General features: G+C 37.6%; 1 protein-coding gene and 1 long non-coding RNA gene across 12 annotated transcripts in view; one reads left to right on the top strand and one right to left on the bottom strand.

Annotated features, from left to right (window-relative positions):
* MARCHF1 (membrane associated ring-CH-type finger 1) overlaps nucleotides 1–22,304 on the bottom strand; it is an 874,367-nt gene that overhangs the window by 64,387 nt on the left and 787,676 nt on the right. For 9 of the 11 annotated variants that reach the window (XM_045463907.1, XM_045463928.1, XM_045463961.1 and 6 more), the window contains one exon: nucleotides 21,331–22,092. The exons of the other annotated variants lie outside the window; for them this stretch is intronic. In XM_045463907.1, coding sequence (XP_045319863.1) covers nucleotides 21,331–22,092 — 762 coding nt within the window. The remainder of the gene's footprint in view (nucleotides 1–21,330; nucleotides 22,093–22,304) is intronic. 11 annotated transcript variants of the gene reach the window in all.
* On the top strand, nucleotides 535–2,570 carry LOC123590645. Its single transcript, XR_006708897.1, has 2 exons — nucleotides 535–1,521; nucleotides 1,592–2,570. It is a non-coding gene; the product is annotated as an uncharacterized LOC123590645 (long non-coding RNA).

Below are 22,304 nucleotides of genomic sequence, written 5' to 3'. Positions count from 1 at the left end.
TACCATGCACACCATATACCATGCACTCTTTAATTTGCATTTGAGGAACTAAACTGAGGTGAACCAATTTTGTATCCTATCTGAGTATCAGAGGAAGTCAAGCAAACTGATCTTTAGTAGAAAGGAGAAGTAACTCTTACTTAATAAGCAGCGAAGATGGGACTATTTAATATTATTCTTACTAACATCTGTTTCCATCGACTCTTATTGATATGGAACCAGCATACATTTTTAGAATTAAGAAAAACCTTATAAATCAGATTTCTAAAATTTTCTTTACAGAGATGAAATATTTTAAGTTACCATTCAGCCTGAGATTAAAACATCTTGATAACTCTGGGGCGCCTGGGTGGTTCAGTCGGTTAAGCATCCGACCTCGGTTCAGGTCATGATCTCACCGTTCATGGGTTCGAGCCCTGCATAGGGCTCTGTGCTGACAGCTCAGAGTCTGAAGCCTGCTTCAGATTCTGTGTTTCCCTCTCTTTCTGCCCCTCCCCTGCTCACGTTCTGTCTCTCTCAAAAATAAATAAACATTAAAAAATTTTTTTAAAAATCTTGAAAACTCGAATTAAAAATATAATTATGACAGAAGAATAAAAATATTCTACAGAGAGCTAATACAATTTTTGTAATCATAAGATTGGTCATTCTGAATCTATTAGACAATCTGCAGATAAGTGACAGTTCTTCACACAAAAATGATTTTTTTCAAGTGTTTTGTTTTCTGAAAGGGATATTTTCAACTCAGAAACACTTGGTACTTAGCATGACTTCCTGAGTTTAATTTCATGCCCTAATTTGTCATCACTGACTTGTTCAAAACCTCAGACCATCCGCAGAGCTGTAGTCTGAGTAGTGACATAGCAATGTCCCTGGTTCCTCACTTGATCCCAGAGCTGATACAAAGTTGCAACTAATCAGCCACATTTTCTTCTCACCAGGTATTGATCACACTGATGGAAAACAGCGGAGAAGATAATGATCACCTTGCTGCGCCAATAATGGCAGCAGGGAGGCCAGTTCTTATTTGAATTTATAGGTATTTTGGTTGTATGAGCTGCAATGGGTTGGGAAGATTTTATTCGAATTGCTCTTCCTGTAGCTGTCATCACCTCTGGTGATGGTTTGATCTTGTTGATACTGAGTTTAAACTCTGACTGGGTTCAAGGATTCTCACAGGGACTCCTCTATCATGTACAGCCTAGTGATTTAGTCTCATCGTGGGCTAGGTCCTCTTTGAGGACTTTCTGGGAAGTTTGCATGGGTTCTTGGAGCACACTAGATTTTTCTGCCATGTACAGGCATGTATGGTCCCAAGAGTCCCAAGTGTACCCAACAACAGAATAGAGTTTCTCAGTAGTTTTAGGATCAACTCAAACTGTCCAAACCCTCCAAGTCAGGAGAGACCTGAGGATGGATAGTACCCTTTGGAATAATCCCTCCTCTGTTAACTATTACTTTGTTGCCCTATCCTTACTCTCTTGTTGAGCTCAGAGTACAATCTACTTCTGGGTAAAGGAGGTGATTTTCCCCACTAGTATGCATCTTTTCAGATTGAGCTCAGAGTACAATCTACTTCTGGGTAAAGGAGGTGATTTTCCCCACTAGTATGCATCTTTTCAGATCCTACCTTATAATTTTGGTGACATACAGATGAGTAAATAGGTAATAAATGTTGAATGAGCATACTGATACACTGATTTTCTCTACATTCTCAAACATGGCACAAACATTCATTTTATAAGTCAGTTTGAGATCTTTTTTGGGTTTGTTTGTAAGACTGATAAAATTAAACTAGAGATACTCCTAAGCAGATATTCTTAAAGTTATCAGCTGCATGCATTGATGTGACAGGAAAAACAAAAGGACACATACTTATTTGCCTTTTGTGTAGATGTAACCAAAGAAATAACATTTGCTCAGATACATAGTAGGGCTTTTGTACATACATAATAACAGAACTACCAGAAAAATTATCATTATAACTTTTTAGTCTTTTTATTTTCTTCATCTGGCAGAGATTCTTAATTCAAAGTGATTTAAAAAAAAAAAAAACAAACAACACTCCCAAACAAATTCATTTTGTGATAGCACTTTCTTTGTGATTGCTAAGTGTCTGAATACTCATAACCTCATTCTCAACCATAACTTCCTTCCATTGTTTTGTCCACTCAGTAATCTTATCTGGTAGAGCATTACATCAAAGGAAGTCTCAAGTTGCCATGGATAATTTACAGAGCAGGTAATTTATTTACAGATAACCAAGAATGCATCGAATGAATTAGAAATATGCTTCTGCATATGAAGTCTTCTAAACAGGCAACTAAGTGTCTTGGCAAAATACTAATGTTTTATAGCAGGTCCAGCTACTTTGAATGCAATGAATGAATCAGTCTTTATTCACAGTTATCCATTAATTCCTTCATTTATTAATCATTAGCTCAACAGTTTGTTGTATATGCACTATGTGTGAGGTTATATAAGGTACTGTGATGAACACACAGAGAAAGTTTCAGTCTTTGCCCTTCAAGGACCTTATTCTTTGACAGTTTATACACTGGGAAATGGCACAACTAGCTAGAATCCAAGTTACAATGTGATGTGTGCCATCTCAAGTGCTGTTGTATGCAAAGGAGGGAAAGACAATGTACAGATCGTGAGTTGGGGAGGGTGGTCAAAGTCCAATGGAAGACATAGTATATGAACTGGAATTGGAGCTTGGGTGGAATTTTGGCAGATAAACATGGCAGTTGGTGGGATACTCCGTATATAGCAGATATTTTCAGTGAATGTTTTGAAGTAGAATTGACCAGGTAATCAGGCAAAAAATGTGGACCAGTTTGACAGCAACATGAAATGTTGGATAAGTCTGTAGTGGGATGTCATGCTGAAAAATAAAATAAGATTATGGAGAGCCTCAAATACATTTCCTTCATCCATTGCCAACACCTGCACACACACACACACACACACACACACACACACACACACACAAAACGCTTAAGTGTCTTCAGTAGGAGTGGGAACATGCTAAAAATTTTGAGTAAGAAACTAGTATCATTAGGAAGCTTAATCTGTGTCACCTCAGAGATCTGAAAGAAAAAGAAGGGAATATTATAATAGTCAAAATCAATAGTAGTAAGAAGAGCTACAGTAATAGTTGTGAGAATGGAAAAGAGAACACTAGATACTGTACAAGTTGGTAAAGGAGGTACCAATCTGGGTAAAGGAGGTGGGGTGGGCTGTGGGACAATGGGAGTGAAGGACAGACTGACTTTAGGGTTTTAATGAAAGCTTCTCAGGACAGATGCTTAATCTACAGGGCCTCTGAGCATTTGTTTGTCACCACAGGTACCACTTAAAAACCATCATGTTTGTGAGTTAATTTTTAACTTCATTACATTGTATGGGACAGTCATTTTGAAAAACAGAAGGAAGCAGTTTCACACTTTCTCATAGATTCTACTATCTTGGATTTGAGATATTTCAATGAAAAATCATATCTGAAAGATATTTTTTCCAAATAGCAGAACCATGAATAACAGATAATTAGTTCAAATAGTAATTACATTTAAAATATGATTTTCCAACTAGCAGTAGAATGACAAATATCTAATTAATAATGTGGTTCCTTACTCCCTCTAATTCAATTTTCCTAGTATGTAGTATATCCAGAATTATTCTCATACATTTCATTGTCCCAACCATTTGTTTCTCTGGGGTGGAAAACACAATTTTGTGGATCCAAATGAAAATGCCTTAAAAAAATAAAATCGTATAAATTTTATTTATTCATAATCTTTACAGAACAGAGCTTCCATTTATACCAAAATAAGTTTCTTTTAAAGATATGTGTGTGAACATTATACATTGTCATTTGGAGAAATAACTGAAAACCTAGCATAATCCTATTAAAAATTATGTGCATAAAAGATTAGAAGGGAATATATCAAATCTTAATATATCTAAATATCTTAAAATCTAAATAGTGATTATCTAGCTAGGTTATTAAGTTTATTTTTCTTTCAAATGTTTATTTATTTTGAGAGAGAGAGAGAGAGAGAAAGGGGGGGAGGGACTGAGAGAGATAGACAGAGAGACAGGATCCCTAGCAGGCTCCACACTGTCAGCGCAGGGCCTGATGTGGGGCTCGATCCCCACTGTGAGATCATGACCTGAGTTGAAATCAAGAGTCATTCAACCGACTGAGCCACCCAGGTGACCCGCCAGGTAATTAAGTGTAAATCAAAATAGTTTTCTCTGTTTTTAATTTTCTTTACAATAACCGGAACTACTGTGATAATCACTAAAAGAAATATTAAAATAAACAAAAAAAAAATAGAAAGGCTTAAGAATAATTCTCCACTTCTACTTCACTTTCTTTTTCTCATTCTCTAGTACTTTGACAAATTCATGAGTATATATTTGAACAATTTGGAAAAGTGTTTTGTCTTATTATCCGTAAATGTGGATTGCTCTACTGTTCCCTTCCTGTTCAGCTTCAGAAGCAGCCACTCTTTTTCCTCATAAAAAGCTTAAAAATCTCATTATTTTAATTTTTTTTCACTTTTTAAGATTTTTAATTTTTATTCCAGTATAGTAACCATGCAGTGTTATATTAGTTTTGGGTGTACAATGTAATGATTCAATAATTCTATACATCACTCAGTGTTCATCAAGATAAGTGTACTTTTAATTCACTTTACCTATTTCATCCATCTCCCCACCCACCTCTCCTCTGGTAACTGTCAGTTTGTTCCACTTTAGTTAAGAGTCTGTTTTTTTGTGTGTCCCTCTCTAGGAGCAGCCCTTGTAACATTTTGGTTATGTAGTAACCAAAGGATTTCCACCCACTGTCATTTATATTTTAACAGAAATACAAACTTGCAGGTGCTAACCTTATCAGTGAAAGTCTCCAGTTTATACCCAATATATATATTGATTTGAAGGACAGAAAGTGTTCAGAATACTTTGTCCCTCATCTACACTCCACACGTATATACCAATACCACAGATAGCTTATATTATCTGAATCCTAGTATATAAAACTTGATACTTCATGCAGCTATGGTATATACATCTATGATCTACAAAAGTATGTGTACTCAAACATTCCATTTCTGTATAGAATTCTGCTTCAGTTCCTTAGAAGCTAAAACCAATTTACCCTGTTGTTTGCTAGCTGAAAGGGGTCTCTCAAGCTCCATCATTAGCATTTTCACCTGCCTGGACTTGTGGATATGTTTCAACTTTCTTTTTTTTTTTTTTTGACATCTCTTTTTTTTTTATTTTTAACTTGTTTTATTTTTTATTTTTTTAAATTTACATCCAAATTAGCATATAGTTCAACAAGATTTCAGGAATAGATTCCTTAGTGCCCCTTACCCCTTTAGCCCATCCCCCCTCCCAGAACCCCTCCAGTAACCCTCTGTTCTCCATATTTATGAGTCTCTTCTGTTTTGTCCCCCTCCCTGTTTTTATATTAGTTTTGTTTCCCTTCCCTTATGTTCTCAATACTCATCCCTGCCCATGGAGTCTTTCTTGGTGCCTGGCTGTGATTTCATTTTGTATTCCTGTGATTTCATCACCTTTTGAACTTTTTCAACAGCATTTTTCACGATGACATAATCTAACTGATAAATTGATATCATTTTTCCTCCACACTCAATATAATCATAATGAATTTCATTAATTATGTACGCCAGATGCAATCATTTTGTATATCGCTTCCTTATTTTCTTTGCCTTTTTTTTTCAACGTTTATTTATTTATTTATTTTTTGGGGGGGACAGAGAGAGACAGAGCATGAACGGGGGAGGGGCAGAGAGAGAGGGAGACACAGAATCGGAAACAGGCTCCAGGCTCCGAGCCATCAGCCCAGAGCCTGACGCGGGGCTCGAACTCACGGACCGCAAGATCGTGACCTGGCTAAAGTCGGACGCTTAACCGACTGTGCCACCCAGGCGCCCCTTCTTTGCCTTTTTAAAGGTCTCTGAAGCAGCTGTCTTTATTTGAAGACGAAAACTATATAAAAAAAGTGAAATGTATAACTTCAACAAGGAGTTTGATGAAAGATAGATTAGAACTTTTTTTTTTTTTTAATTTTTTTTTTTCAACGTTTATTTATTTTTGGGACAGCGAGAGACAGAGCATGAACGGGGGAGGGGCAGAGAGAGAGGGAGACACAGAATCGGAAACAGGCTCCAGGCTCTGAGCCATCAGCCCAGAGCCCGACGCGGGGCTCGAACTCACGGACCGCGAGATCGTGACCTGGCTGAAGTCGGACGCTTAACCGACTGCGCCACCCAGGCGCCCCAGATTAGAACTTTTTTCACGCACAAACTACAAAAGTGAAAAACGTAAGTGCAAACAAGGAAGTGCAGAAGTAAAACCTGAAGTTTTCGAGATAAATAAAAGAGTGTATCACTGTCATGAGTAACTCCCAGTTTATTTTAGTTTTTGATGATTCATAGCTGATAGATAATAAGAAACTAGTAACATTCCTCTGCTTTCTTGATGTTGATGGAGATTGTATCTTTCTTTCTTTTTTTTTTTTTTTTTGATGCACACAGCAAGAAAGAAGGTAAAGTTCTGGGCTTGATATTTAAAAACATCTTCACTGTCATTGTAATGAAAGCTGCTTTTTGTTTTCGAATTTATTTTAATTTTCAAATACCATCTTAATGTGGCTATTCTTGAAAGAAGTACATCGTGAATACAAACTGATGGTATCTTTAGTTGGATTCATAAAATAACCTTTTACTTGAATGTAACTGTCACAGCTTTACCTGTTGTAGATTATATACCTATTACATATATATGTTATAAACATAAGTATGTATATTTCATATCATAATGAATATTCACATTATATTAGTGAATCACAAAGTTTGTTGATTTCTGCACTTGATCCCTTAATGGCATTTGACAAAAGGCAGGGGAATGAAATCATTGCACATGGAGCCAAAAAAGCCCATTCACATTACTCATCATATCATTATGATAAATATATTGAAAATTAATCTGCATGCAAACTTACCACTGGCAAAGGCATGAAGAAGCTACAAAACTTATGCACATTTGTGAGCCTTATTTTTGCATAGAGTGGAATTTAGGCCAAGATGTCTCCCAAGGGATGTTGAAGAATATGGTTGTGAGATCAGGTGAGAAATTGGCACAAATGCTCTTTTAACTGGGTAGGTGGCATCAACCTATGGTTGCACTTGGTCACATTAGCTCAGTATTTGGGAAGGTGGGTGGAGGTGATGTGGAAGAAGAAGCATATACTTTTTTTTTTCTATCCTTCTTAAGGTTCTTAAGCAAATTTCACATAATTTTACCCCAAACTTTTCTCTTACCCATTAACGACATACTATACGTAGTACATGATGCAAAATGATAAAAAAATATGTAAGTCATGACTTTTATGATACATCTTTGTATTGCTTATGAAGTCAATAGTCATGATATAATTTAAAAAAATCATCCCTGAAAGAATCTTCAAGTCATTATATGTCATGGGAAATTAAGCAGTTAAATAAGAGAGAATTGATCTTGAGTTATTTATCACAAAAAAGTGCAGGATGCCAGTGGATACAGATACTTGCTTCTGTGACATTTCTTTTCCCACAAATACTGAGTGTCTTAGAGTTTTGAAGTTGGAGAAGCCATCCTTCTAAGCACTTAACATAGCTCTCTAGCAGTAGGATAAGACCTTAACCCTGTTCTCTGCCAACCCTCATTGTTAAAGAAAGTGGACCCCTGTGGAACATGTTCATTACATGCAGGTAGATGAGGATGCCATCCACTATATGACATGTTCTCATTATAAGGACTCATGAAAGAAATTTTGCTTAGTCATTCTTCGTTACTAGCAAAAGCTGTGTTTCATCTGAACACTTGGTGTGCTTTTCCGTGAAATCTGTTTCTTTGCTTTGGCCACTGTGCCTATGAAACTTAAGTTTGTAGTATATCTCCATATATGCATTTTTGTAGATTTAGTATCATTCTACCCTTATTTTCATGTGTCCTGATTTTCTCAATTTCCTAATTTATCCTTTTGGAGTGTATGTGTGTGTATATATATGTGTATATACACACACATATATGTATATATACATATACACACACATATATCTACACACATATGTCAAGTCATTGAAAAAAGGAAAAAGAAAATAATCAAAAAGAAACATATATCTGTGCCCTTTATTTACCCTGTGTTTTCCTGTCTCTCATGTACATACGTGCAGCAGGCTCCGTTTCCTTATACTCCAAAACTCCCTATATTTACCCATCGCAGCATGAACACCTGTATTACAATTTCTTGTTTTCTCATCTGCAGTTGCTACTTCGGTGGATCTCAAAATTTGTGTGTATCAGAATCACATAGAGGTCCAGTTAAACTAGATAGCTGGGACTTACTCCCAGAGTTTCTGATTCAGTAGGTCTGGGTTGGGAGCCAATAATTTGCATTTTAACAAGTTCCCACGTGATTCTGATGCTAGTGGTGTAGGGACTATATTTTGAAAGCCATGGATTTAGTTGTTTGTTTGCTTTTTCTACAGTGTCATTTGCAAGTGAATTGCAACTAGATGAGAAATTTGAGGTCTGGTCCAAGATGAAGATTGTAAAAAGCAGCTGCATCTTCTATTTCCACCGATAAACTTCTCAAGTTTAAGAACCACTATCCCAAATGGTTTCAAGAGCTGAAGGGAAATAATCTGTACCAGTTGTTCACCCCCAGGCTCCTTTTTAGTGTTTCTGGGTTGTAGAAGTGTTGCCAAGTGAACCTGCTGCCCAAAGTATGGTTCTTGCAATATATGTATCTTCTGGGCATCAGTTTGTTCACCTGAGATTGGGTTTAAAAAGTCAGTGATTCTCAGCCCTGGCTTCATTAAAGTAATCTGGGTTGCTTTTAAAAATGTACCCATGTTGAGACATCACTTCCAGGGGGATCAGGATGGGGTCCTGACAGGAACATTTTTTTTTAACTTGCCAGGTGAATCTAACACACGCCCTAGATTGAGAACCATTGGATGAAGTGATCTTTCTCATTCTTTCTAGCTTGAACTGGTATAATTTTGAGGCTTTCAAACCAAGACTCCTCTCATTCATGGAACATTCTGACATTGTATGTGACTTCTATTTCACTCTAGTTATTTATTTTTCTTCCTATATTCTGCCTTTGTTTTCTCCATTGATACTATCTTAAATGTGGCAAAACATTTTAATTTGGTTACACCCTGTGAGAGTTGTGAGCTAGCTCAGATCAAAATACTTTTAAAATAAAGACATCAGAATTTATTAAGGTGGGGCTCAGAGGGGCCAAATGAGAGCAAAGTGGTACAAGTTAGGCAGAAAATGGAGAGGTTTCATGATCGCTTGTTAGAGAACCATGAAGGAAAGAAGAAAGTTTGCAGTATAATGTCTAAAGTAAAATCCACCTTCAGGAAGCTTTCCAAATACAGCAGCTCCTGTATTATGACATCTTTAGTTCTGCATAAACCTGGAAGTGAGTGAATGGGAAGAAACAGACTCCTGGACGCCTCCTTATATCTGACAGAAGAGGCAAGGAGACCATCAGGCTGAGTTTATGGCTGTCAGAGTGCTATGAACCAAAGACAACTCACCCAGGCTGTGCCAGGGGAATTTTAATTTCTGAACCCAATTAGACACTGGTGTTTAAATTTGCCTATGTCTGAGGATGGTTGCAGAAGATTTGAAATGAATGTGTAACGACTCTGCAATGGTTGTAAGGAAGATGAAAACATAAACATGGTAATTAGAAATGGAGGAAATGTTCATGCTATAAATAAATTCTCACATATAAGTCATGAGGTGGTAGCAACAAACACTGCACCCAGCATTCATCAGTTTTTTTATACAGTGTTCATTACACTGTTCATTTTCTGTTTGCATATATATGTGTGTATACACACATATATATGTTTAAAAATGAATTTGTATACGTGAGAGAAGACAGAAGGTGCTGCTTTTTTTCCTTTTTCTTTTCATTTCTTCCTTCCTTTCTCCCTCCCTTCTTCCTTCCTTCCTTCCTTCCTTCCTTCCTTCCTTCCTTCCTTCCTCCCTCCTTCCCTCCCTCCCATTCTCTTTTTCTTTTTTTTCTTTCTCTTTTCTTTCTTCTTTCTTTCTTTCCTTCTTTCTTTCCTTCCTTTCTTTCGGCAGGGAAGAAATTGCACCTTGCCAAACAAATATAAGTCCATTAAAGAAAGCTCATAGTTCAAAATAATTGTAATCCTGAACACATATTGTTCTTAAATTAGGAAGTAGATAGGGGCACCTGTTTGGCTCAGTCAGTGAAGCATCTATTGATTTGGCTCAGGTCATGTTCTCACAGTCGCGAGATGGAGCCCTGTGTTGAGCTCTGCACCAGGCTTGGAGCCTGCTTAAGATTCTCTCTCTTTCTCTCTCTGCCCCTCCCCTGCTCACGCTTTCTCTCTCTCTCTCTCTCAAAAAAAAAAAAAAAAAAAAAGCCCAAAAAACAAAAACCAAAAACCAAAAACAAAAAACCCCCACCTAATTGATATTTTTTCTTATTCAGCATTTTGTACTTTGATATAATTGAGTATTTACCCAACTTAGAAATTAACAAAGAAAAGATAAACGTAGTATAGTTTAAACAGCGTTATAATATGTGAATATTGACTTCTATGTCTGAAGGACCGCCATACTTCTATCTACTTTTGCCTGAAGTTTTCTGAGGTTGGAAAATTCCTGCTTAATATTCAAATTTACTTTTGGTTTTATAGGTAGAGAAATGTCCATTTTTTTCTTTTTTCTTTTCTAAAATCATAGCTTGTTAAATAACTGGCCTACAGAATACATGCTATTTCCCAAAGTCAGAGTGATTTACTTAGCCAAATTAGAAGAATATTAATCAATCTACTTGGCTTTTTTTTTGATCTACCAATCAAGACAATCAGTATTATTGGTGACACTGTCATTCCACTCCTGGGAAGACTGTCTCCCAAAATGAGAACAATTGGGGAAAAAAAAACCCAAAAAACACAAAATCTTGCTAAGAACAAAGTATGTATCTGAAAGATATATTTTGAAAAAGATATAAAATGCCATTTCTGTAAGTCTTTCATGTTATTTTTCTCACAAATTTCATGTGTGTGTATATATGTATAAATATCAATGTCTTAATTCATTGCTTTTGTTCATTCAAGATATAAGTTACTTGGATAAATGCTGAAAGACTGAAATTGCACTATACATTCATAACATTAGAATGTGGTGCTAATTAACATTTTATTTGTTGGAGAACCCTTAAATCTGTAGAATAAAGTAGATAGTCTATGTCTGAAGTTTTGCTGAGGACTACAATAAGCATAATTATTCATTTCAAAAAAAGAAATTCGTTCTACAACACTATCACACTAGCAATGCATACATTTGCAATACACATCCATTTTTCTCAATTTTTCCATCGGATATATAAAGAGAGAGCCGTTTTATGTTTTCCAAGTTTTATCCCTCCCAGGAGAGAGAAAGCAAGAGTTGAAAGTGAGACCCTATGACTCTATATTGAGTAATTCCAATAATTCACCTGTGACAGGTTACTGATGGTGTTCATTTCTGTACGTCCTACCAATTAAGTTGTTATTAAAGTGAACAGAAGAAAGATTATTATTAATTCTTATAAGACTCAGCAAAACAAGGCAAAGCCTAAGGAAGAGAATACATTTATGAACTTTCTGAAGAATCTGTTACCCCTTGGATATAAATGGCTGCCATTAAGTCACTTAGGAGACCTCTCTCACCTAAATATTGAAAACTCTGAACAGTTCATCTTTTACTCACGGAATGGACTAGACAAAAGAATGCCAGTCTTATTGTGGTACAAAAAAAGTAACAGAAAGAAGTAACACAATACATAAACAAAATTTAAATATCTATTACACAAAGAATATAAATCTAGGACCAACAGGTAGAAAATACAAGGATATAGGCTGATTAAACATGAGAAAGAGTGTTTTCACAGTTAGAGATTCTAAAAGGAAAGAGGCTGCCCCAGGAAGCCTTCTTGTGTCCAAGGGAGACAGAGATGGTAATGTGTGCTGATGTTCTAAGGGTCTTCAAAGATCAGACTGGAAAGTGACCTAGATGCTCTGTGAGTCTATGAGTTTTCCCAGTGCTATAATAATTACCTGAAAGGGTAAGGTAAAAAGGAGTATGGGTTTTTTTCCTCTCTAAATAAATATGGAAAGCAAAACTACTAACTGAAATGTTATTTTACTAAAATAAAATGTTATTTTAAAAATCTTGTTTGTAAAGCATATTTGTTTCAGTTTTTAAATTTCAAATTTATCTGGAGATACTTGGGGATACATATGTAAAGCTGTGCTAAATGTGAAATCTAGAGGTTTGATGATGTCACTGCTTAGGTCCAAGTTCAACTGCCTTCTTTGTGTCTGCATTTAATGATGTACTGCAGAGGTAAGTTACACTTCCTGCCATCTGTGGCCATATAAACACATAGTTTTGTCCCTCAACAGAGCTTCCAACAATGCTTTTTCTACCTTGCTATGCTTAGCACTGCCAGACTTAGCAAAATTACACGAGACACCCAGTTAAATTGGAATTTCAGAGGAACAAAGAGTACTTTTTTTTAATGTTTAAATTTTTTTATTATTATTTTTTTAACGTTTATTTATTTTTGAGACAGAGAGAGACAGAGCATGAACGGGGGAAGGTCAGAGAGAGAGGGAGACACAGAATCTGAAGCAGGCTCCAGGCTCTGAGGTGTCAGCACAGAGCCCGACACGGGGTTCGAACTCACAGACTGTGAGATCATGACCTGAGCCGAAGTCGGAAGCTCAACTGATTGAGCCACCCAGGTGCCCCCAAAGAGTATTTTTTTAGTATATGTGAATCCCAATGAGAAATTATTTGTTGTTCTCAGAAATTCAAATTTCACTGATGTATGGCCCTGCAAGCAACCCCTTTGCTCTCCAAGGCCATCAAAAAGAAACTTCTGTAATCTGTAGATCTACATTTGTCCCGGTATCTGCCATTTCCTCTTTTACTTCTATTGCAAAGAAAATCATACCTATTTTCCTTGCCATGGCAATCTTTTTATTTTGGGCTTTGGGTTCCATCCTTTCCTATCTTCTCTGTGGGGATTTAAAAAATAACAGCCTGATCAGTTTTCTTCATTGTCAACTTCTCTCTCTTCCTCTCTCTGAGCTCAAATATTCTCTAAATTGAAAACAAAGAGAGGCCCCTGAATTCACCTCTCTCCCTATTTATTACATTCTCTCTTTCCTTTATACAGTCTTAGGTTTTCATCTGCCTCTTTGGTCATTCTCTTCCTTCTCTCCGTTGGCTTCTTTTCCTCTTTCAGGGCCATTAAATGTTCCTATACCCCAGGGTTCTTCGTGCCATCATCTCCTCAGTTTACAGATTTTCCATAGGAGATCTTAACAATAACTACCTATATGCTCAAGACTTCCTACTCTTCATGTAAAGTTGCAAAGCCTCTTCTGAACTTTCCTGGATATCTCTCTTTGGATAGTTGTCTTGTGCCTCAAACTATTATGTATAAAACTGAACTCATCTTCTTTTAACTCTGACTTTCAAGCAGTGTGTTCTCTCAATAGGAAAGGGTGCTATAATCTACCCAGTCTTCTAAATCAGAAACTTGAGATCAGATATAAATGTGAGTTATCATCAGATTCTGTTTGATTTACTTTCAAAATATTTTAAAAATCCATCTACTTCTTTTTATTCTCACAGCCACCACAAACTCTTCCCTGGGACACAGCTCTGTCTTTCTAATTGGTTTTCTTTCCCTTCAGCCTCACCCTCTCCAGTCTATTTTCCAAAAGCAGCTTGAGTGGTCTTCCAGAACACTAAAGTGACAGTGTCATCTCTTCCTTAAAAGCCTACAGAAATTTACCCCTGTCATTAAAACGCAGTCCAAACTCCTATCTGTGGTTGATTAAGAACTCCATGGTTGGTTACCATTTCCCTCCCCATCCTCGCTGCTAGGTCACATTGAAATCCTTTTGTGCCCTACCTCACTCATCTTTGGACGCTCACATACGCCATATCCTTCTCCTAGAACATGTTATCCCTTCTCTTTGCTTGGATACTCCCCTTTGGGCTTCTTGTTAATTATTAGTTTCTCAGGGAAACCTGCTTTTTTTTTTCTATTGGATGTAATGTGTTCCTTTAGCTTCACTCATGGATTGTTTTTTGTTTCACATTTGCTTGTTCAATTATTTGTTTTACCAACAGGAATGTAAGTTGTTAGGGGATGGGACCATTCCTATATTTTCCACTCTATTTCCAGCTTCTAATATGTTGCCTGGATACAGAGTAAATTCCCAATAAATAGTTGTTTACTGTGTGAATGAATGAATAAATGAATACACAGATATGATGGCAGGGATAAAAATGGTCCATTTTAAGCACACTTCTCTTAGGAGCTCAGGCTTATTATTAAAAAATTATCTAAATCAATCTTATAAATGCTAGTGTTTTGTCAAAAAGCATGACTGTGTTGCTCTCAGAAAGTAGTTTTCTTCTATGAACATTCTGAGTTTTACTTTTTATTTTATTTTTGAACATTCTGAGTTTTAAAAATGTTCTCTTTCCATTTTCCCTCACCTCATTTAAAGTTACTGCAAATTGCAAGAATTAAACAAGTCAAAAATAGACTATTTTTAGAATTTTCTCATTTTCCTCAAACATTTTTCCTAAAGATGGGGTGCCTGGGTGGCTCAGTTGGTTAAGCATCTGACTCTTGGTTTTGGTTCAGGTCATGATCTGTGGTTCATGAGTTCAAGCCCCACATCAGGCTCCATGCTGACAGTGTGGGGCCTGCTTGGGATTCTCTCTCCCCCCTTCTGTCTGCCCCTACCCCACTCGCTCTGTCTCTTAAAATTAATCTTCAAAAATTTTTTTCTTAAAGAAAAAAATGAGAATATGAATAATGAAGTCCATAGCAAAACAATATAAAGTATACCTTCAATCTCATCATCTAACCCACACTAGACTAAAACATTACAAAAAGTTATTTACTTTTGGGCTTTTCCTCTTTTAAATAAACCATTGATGGAATTAAATATATCTTTTTTTTTTTTTACCTTGTACCACCCAATTCCCATTGTTCCCCATGGTTTTTGAGTCTCCTCTTTTAGCACTCACTAATTTTGAAGCCATTCTGAAGATTCAGTTTGAGCAACTGCTAAATGCCAGAATTATTCTGAGTACTGTGGACAGCACAAAATAGATATAAGACATAATTCATACTTCAAGAGCTTATTATATAAGAAAAAGAGAACTACGAGAAAATAAAGGAATATTAGGGCATCTGGGTGGCTCAGTTGCTTAAGCCTGTGACTCAATTTCGGCTCAGGTCGTGATCTCAGAGTTCATGAGTTCAAGCCCTATGTGGGTGGGACTCTGCACTGACAGCACAGAGCCTGCTTGGGATTCTCTCTTCTCTCTCTGTCCCTCCCCCTTCATGTGTGTATTCTCTTTCTCTCTCTCTCTCTCTCTCTCTCTCTCTCAAAATAAATAAATAAACATTTAAAAGAAAGAAAAGAAGGGAATACTAAATAAGCACTACCGACTACAAAAGGTTGTGGGACTTTGAAGAAAGAAAAGATCACTGCTGACCAGAATAGTTTGGGAAAGCCTTATGGAGCCGATAAAAATGAGATGGATATTGAAGTACATCTAAATATGGGCATTTGGAAAGGAAGAGAAAGACACTGGGAAGGGGGACAGCTTCACTGGATGGTATTTGAATGCTACTGTTTTGTTTTTTCCTGCTTATAATTCTCTTTCCACTTTTTCTGGTACTGATGCTGTTCTTTTTGTTATTGAAATGTCTTTTCTCCAATTCATAAGGGTCTTGAGGGGTTGCCAATAGTCAGATTTAAATCCAAATTTCCCACCCAAGGACTCGGTCCAAGCATAATGCCTAAAGCCCCTGGTGACTATGATTAGCCCAAGGATGTGACCTAGAGCAGGCTAATTGTATTCCATCCCTGGGATTTCACATGTAACTGCTTGAAGATAACATGTCTCTCTTCAGTTAAGTTGAGGCTGGTAAGATTTAAGCCAAAAACTCTCTCTACCCACACTGTTTCTTCCCTCTGCTATCTACAGGAAGCTTGCCTGCAGTTGGAGAAAATGAAAACAACACACAGAGAAGAGAGAACCATACTGTTTGAGTCTCTGCAGTCCCTGAAGTCATCTGTATGTCTGGATTTCCTATGTCTGTGGCTAAGACATCCCCTTCTTATTTTTGTTTAAGCTCATTTGAATTGGTTTCAGTTGATTTTAATCTGGCAGAAGAGTCCTGACAAAAGCAGGTAATAGGCTAAAGAATGAATGTGAGAAAGAACGAAGTGTAGAGACGAGTCAAAGTGGGACATTACTATTGAGAAAGAAGGCACAGATCAAAAGCCATCTTGGGAGAAACAAATGATGGGTTTTGGTTAGCGACTGGATATAACCAAAGCAGAAGAAAAATAGTCAAAAACTGGAAATTCAGGGTATGTGTGAATGCACTGATAGAACTGGGGGTAATTGCAAGAGGAAGTGGGTTTGAAGAGACACAGTAGACAAACCATGACATCTGAGTTCCTGGTAAAGTTGGGATTTTGTCAGTGTATGATTTAGAGGACCAGCACGTACTGGCATGACAGTGTAAACTACAAGAAAGTAATCTATTTTTGATTTGTGTCATCACTCAATAGAATATGATAGAAAACTATAATTATACTTCCCAAATTCATCCTTTTAATTTCTCTCTTCCCGCTTAAGGCCCAGGAGAAATGTAGCATAGAACAGTGGTTCTCAAAATGTGGCCCCTTAGATCACCACATTCGTATTGCTTTGGAACATTTTAGAAATGCAAATTCATGGACCTGACCCCAGAGAAGAGAATGAGAAACTCCTGGGAGTGGGTCCAACAATCTGTATTTCAACAAGCCTTGTGGCCTATGCTCATGTCCACTAAGGTCTGAGCACTGCTGGTGTCGAGTATTCTTTGTATGTTGGTTCCATAGCAGGTGAGGTAAACTACCACCTAATGCTATGATTTCACACTGTAAGAATAATTCCCTTAGAAAAATTCATTTTCTCTAAATCCATTCATTCAGAAACTATATGCTGAATATATTCTATCTACCAGGCGCTGTTCCAGGCACTGTGGACACTGGAACAAATCTGAAACAGTCAATCACAAAAATACCTACATGTTAGCAATTAAAAATTATGCCATGGAAGTGACTAGGGGGCTTGAGTGTTGCTTAGATAATCATGAAGGTGTCCCTAAAGAAATTACATTTCAACTAAAAAGGAATGAGTAGGATTTCATCTGGGGAAGGGCAGAGGGGGTGCTGTGAAGACATTCTAGGCCCTGAAAGGGACAGGTCTAGGCACTTTCAGGGAAGTGAAGATAGACTAGCAGGAACAGGTCTTCATTAATGATGGGTGTTGAAGCTGGAGAGGCAGATCTGATAGATAGATCATGCAGGGACTTGTAAATCATATTAAGGATTTTGAACTTGCCTCTGAGGGCAATTAAGAGGCCATTGAAAAGCCTTAGGTATGGGCTAACATGATCTAATCCATGTTTTAAAACCTTTTTTTTTTTTTTTTTTTTTGTATGAAGAAGATAAAGCCTTTCCCACTACACAGCTATGGGTGTGTTAGCATGATGACTTAAATTTCCTGTAAGTTGTAATTGGCTAATAGAGAAACTTTCTCCGAATAAGGCTTTGATGAGAGTGGGAAAGAGGGTAGGGTGTCTATATGGGGACCAAATGCCAGGAACAGAAAAGGAGGAAGGGCTTAGGAGCTTCTTCTGCTTTGTGGTTGTGGCTGAGGCGGGTTCTGCCCATGCGTGTCTGAAGCAGCAAGAGTGCAAGTTCACAGGCAATTGCTGTTTCTCTTCCTTGCACAGGGGACTCTGGTGCTCAGGCTGTGTCCATGTGGAGGCCTTTTTCCTGCGTATGAGCTCATTTAGAGATTTCATTCACTTCCCAGGCATCACGGTTACCTGCCTGAAAATGATACCCAAATCTATATGTCCTCCCTGGCCTGGAGAAGATTTTCATTTTTAGTATCTTTGTGCTATTGCCCTGTGCTAACACATCATGTTAATGACAGTTGCAAGTATGCAATTATTTAGTGTTGATCTGTGTATAGTTCTACAATGCTTGAAAAATTATACAGAACCAGCTGTGATTGCTGTCCTGCCTTTTGCTGACATGTCTCATATTATCTGCTGGACAACTGATCCTGCAATGTCATTGCAACCACAAACAGCCTGCCTGTAATTGAACTCATCATGTCTTTCCCAAACCAGCTTGCCTCTGACCTCTTCTGACTTTGTCAGTAACATCAGCGTTTACTGTCTCCCAAGTTCCAAGGTTTGGAGTCCTCCTTGACTCCTTTATCTTATGCTGTTACCAATTCCAAGCACCAAGATTGTTTCCATTCACCCAGTGGAATGCCAGTATACCATCTGTTCTTTCCTTTCATTACTCTTTATTATCCTAATCCTACTTACCCCAAAGTTGGATACTTCTACCTTATTACAACTTGTTCTCTTAAATCTAGGTTCCTTTCCCAATACACCTACCCCCACCAGCCCGGGACACTCGCACTACTCTGTATATATGTTTTTCTTCATCAGGCCTATGCTATTTAGCAAAGGCTCTTCTGTATTATTTTTTGCAGTGAAATTTGTTTTTCTTAAAGGGATACTATGTATAACCCTGTTACATACAAGAGATAATCATGAAGCTTCTCTGATTGAAGATGGGCTAAAGGGAGCACAATCTCCTTGATCTGTTCTCAGCTTTTAAGGCAGCCTTTTTGGTATCAAAAGGCTCATCAAGGCAGTTTGAGAACAAAGATGTGTAGAACATAGTTGAACTCTTTGGAAACATACATATGTTTCCTTTACAAGTCTTTTTGTTTGTTTGTTTGTTTGAATTGTTATCTATGTAAACTTTCCAACCTAGTCATATAAATTCACACAAAATTCTTCAGTGCACAGTCATTTCCTCATCTCTGTCTGGGTTTATGGTATTTCCCCTGACCTGAGTGCCCAGAATGCCTATCCATACGTCTCTGCCAATCTAATTCTACCTTTCTTTGTCCCAATCCCACCTCTTACAGGCTTTCCAGATTGTTCCAGCTCTCAGCAATTTTTCTTTCTTCAAATTTTTGCAGTATTCCTTTCTTTTTAATTCACCCTGTACTATCTTGAATTTGCATCTTTTCACTTATGTGTTCAATTTCTCCCACTAGATAACAGGCCACTGGAAGAAAGAATCAAGTCTTTTGTTGCATTTTGCCCTCAGCATCTAGCATAATATGCAGCCCTAGTATTGGCTTAGTGGATATATTTTGATGATAACCCACAGCAAGAAATAATAACTATAGGCCCATCAATCTCACTTTCATTAATAGAAGTCTAAGTTAAATATCCTGTCTTTGAAAATGTTCCTCCAGAGCAGTGCTTTTAAGTTAGGAGAACCAGCCACTATGACTTTAATTGCAAGCATTACTTTTTTCTCCAATTACCATTAAGCCTACAACTAGCTTCTTTAACTGACTTTCATTAAATTATGTTGGAAGTAGATTCGGGGAATGACGACAGATGGTTGTAAGTGGGGAGTTCTTAGTTTAGACTAGAAATAGTGTTTTATTCCATCCTCCAACATTTTAGCAAAGTCTCACTTAAATCATATTCAAAGGATTATAAGAAACTTCCATCAATATATAAATCAAATGGTGCCACTTCCTTTAAATCTCTGAGCATGTTTGACAAGGCCTTCTCCACCTCCCCCCTCCTCCTCTGCACCACCCATCCCCCTCGCTCACCACACCCTGGCCACAGAAGCCCACTTCCAGTTCCCTGGATTGCGAAACTCCTTCCCTCCTCCTGACTTCTTATTGTGCCACCTTCTGCCCAGATGATCTTCCCTGTTTCTTTCCTTGATCCATTCCTGTCATCCTTTGAGCCTCAGTCAGTTCATCAGCTCCTCAAGAGAGTTCTTCTCTCATCTTGCAGAATAGGTAAAGCTTCCTTGTTATGTGCTTTCATATTCCTTATCACAATTGTAATTATATATCAACTGTGAAATTATTGTGTTCCTGTGTTTCCCATTAGACTGTAAGCTCTAAGATGTCAGACTGGACAAGTACTATAATATTTTTAATGCCTAGAATTGATGTATCACAGATGCTTGAATGAATCCATGAATAAACAATTTATAAATATCTTATAAAACTTTCAGAGAAACAAACTATTATAATATTATTTACATCCAGAGCTTAATTCCCCTTGTCTTGTCTTGAATGGACATGGGCAGCATTTTCTGGGTCATGTGATTCGCATGACACACACACACACACACACACACACACACACACGTTTTCTAAAGCAACTTTGACTTTCATAAAACAAGCCCAAACAACCAAGCATTACCCAAAAAAACTTCATATGCTCCCAAACAGAATCTAACCAATTTAAATGACTGGGTATAACATGAAAATGTAAAACTATCTGTTTTGTTTAAAATTATCTGATTTGTGCACACCAGCATGGATATTCATATAATTCTTATTCACATTAAGTTATTCTGAAAATGTATATGGATGGATGAAAAGTTGGAGAAAAGAGTCTCATAGCTATGAAATGTCTACATGTTGACACCTTTTAGTACATGATTATCACTAAAGTTAATGTGTTCTCCTTCCCTGAAGGCTCCAGCACCCCCACTGATATGTCCATGACCTGTTTCTCTGTCCTTTCAGTCTTGAATTACCCTGCTGAGTCAGACAATTGGAGAACAAATTAACACCAACTGCAGAGGAGATTTTTTTTGGTACAAAATCTGACCTTAAAAAACCCAAGCCTTAAATATCTTTCCATCAGGATGCTAACAGTTCACCAAATTTGCATTAAAGGACCTAAGGTTTCATACACTCTCTCACTCATATTTACTCCACTCGTCTTGTCTTAAATAGAATGGGTATCAGATCCAACTGTTTGTCGATCCATTTAACAGGATCAGTCATTATCCAATTAAGGGAAAGGTAAAGGGGAAATCTAATTCTATTCTAGAACAGCTTTCAGACCCCTAGATACTTCCATATTCTTCTTCTCTCACACACCTTTTCTTGTTTTCTTACCTTACATCCAATCAGACAGATAACAGTATAAATAAATGTTATGTTTTGAGGGTAGGTGTCAAACACACACTTGACACACAGTGGAAAGAATCGCATGTGGATGGCATCAAGCCTTTCTCTATAGTGACTGACCTGCATATTTTTAAATTATCAGACCCATCATGGTAGGTGGCAGGAGGCTTCTGCACAGAGTTAGTCACCTGGAACCCAGCAGCATCCACATACTTGCTGCCTTCTGCAACTGCCAATATTTCAGGGCTAGAATCTGCTTCTGAAAGTCCTTTCTTGATGGATTCATACTGCCCAAGACTATGCAAGAGCTGCGGATCCCTGTGGTGGTATCTGCCTTTGTTTTCCTCATGCTTCCTTGAGGATCTCTTAATCTCAAAGGATCCTCTTGGCAGGGAAAGGCTGCATTCTTGGTACCTTGTGCCTTTTCCTCTGCAGAGATGTAAAGAGCAACTCTCATGTTCAATCAGCTCTTGTTGCTTTTTACCTTTGGATTCCAAATCTATCAGATCCATTCCATTAGGAGCAGAAGACCCATCCAAGTTTCCACATGGTTTACTACTATTTCTCCTTCTTCTTCGTGACAGTCGGAATTTAACTTGGGCTCTTCTTTTTGCCTGAATCCAGTGACTCTCATCTGGGGAAGAGGAATCTGAAGAATCTGTGTAAAGCTCACTCCATCTGGGGCTTGCGATCTGGAGGTGAAAATCACTTCTCCCTTTTATTTGTTCTTCTGCACGCTCATATCTCTCGGAGGCCCTCCTCCTCCTCCTAGGCCTCTGTTTTACTGATTTCTTACCAGACTCCTTCCTAGCAGGGCTGAGCACCATGACAGGGGTGCATTGCTCAAATGCATCTTCTGACATGTCATGCAAGATGGCAGATCTAGACAAAGCAGCAGGCAAAGGATGGGAGATGGGAATGGAGAGGAAAGCCATGGGAAAACAGAGAGAGAGAATGATGAAAATGATAGCATGGACCAGAAGTTGGGAAATAAAGTTCAAATGAAGAAAATGCATTGAAGGGGGAAAAATTAAACCAGTATAAATTGTCCATGGACAATGCAAGGCAGAAGCAAGAGCCACACAGTCTCATAA

Source organism: Leopardus geoffroyi, chromosome B1 (genome assembly GCF_018350155.1).
Source record: "Leopardus geoffroyi isolate Oge1 chromosome B1, O.geoffroyi_Oge1_pat1.0, whole genome shotgun sequence".
Classification (NCBI taxonomy): domain Eukaryota; kingdom Metazoa; phylum Chordata; class Mammalia; order Carnivora; family Felidae; genus Leopardus; species Leopardus geoffroyi.
The sequence above is the reverse complement of the archived record's forward strand: the minus strand, read 5'-3'. Positions and strand labels throughout refer to the sequence as shown.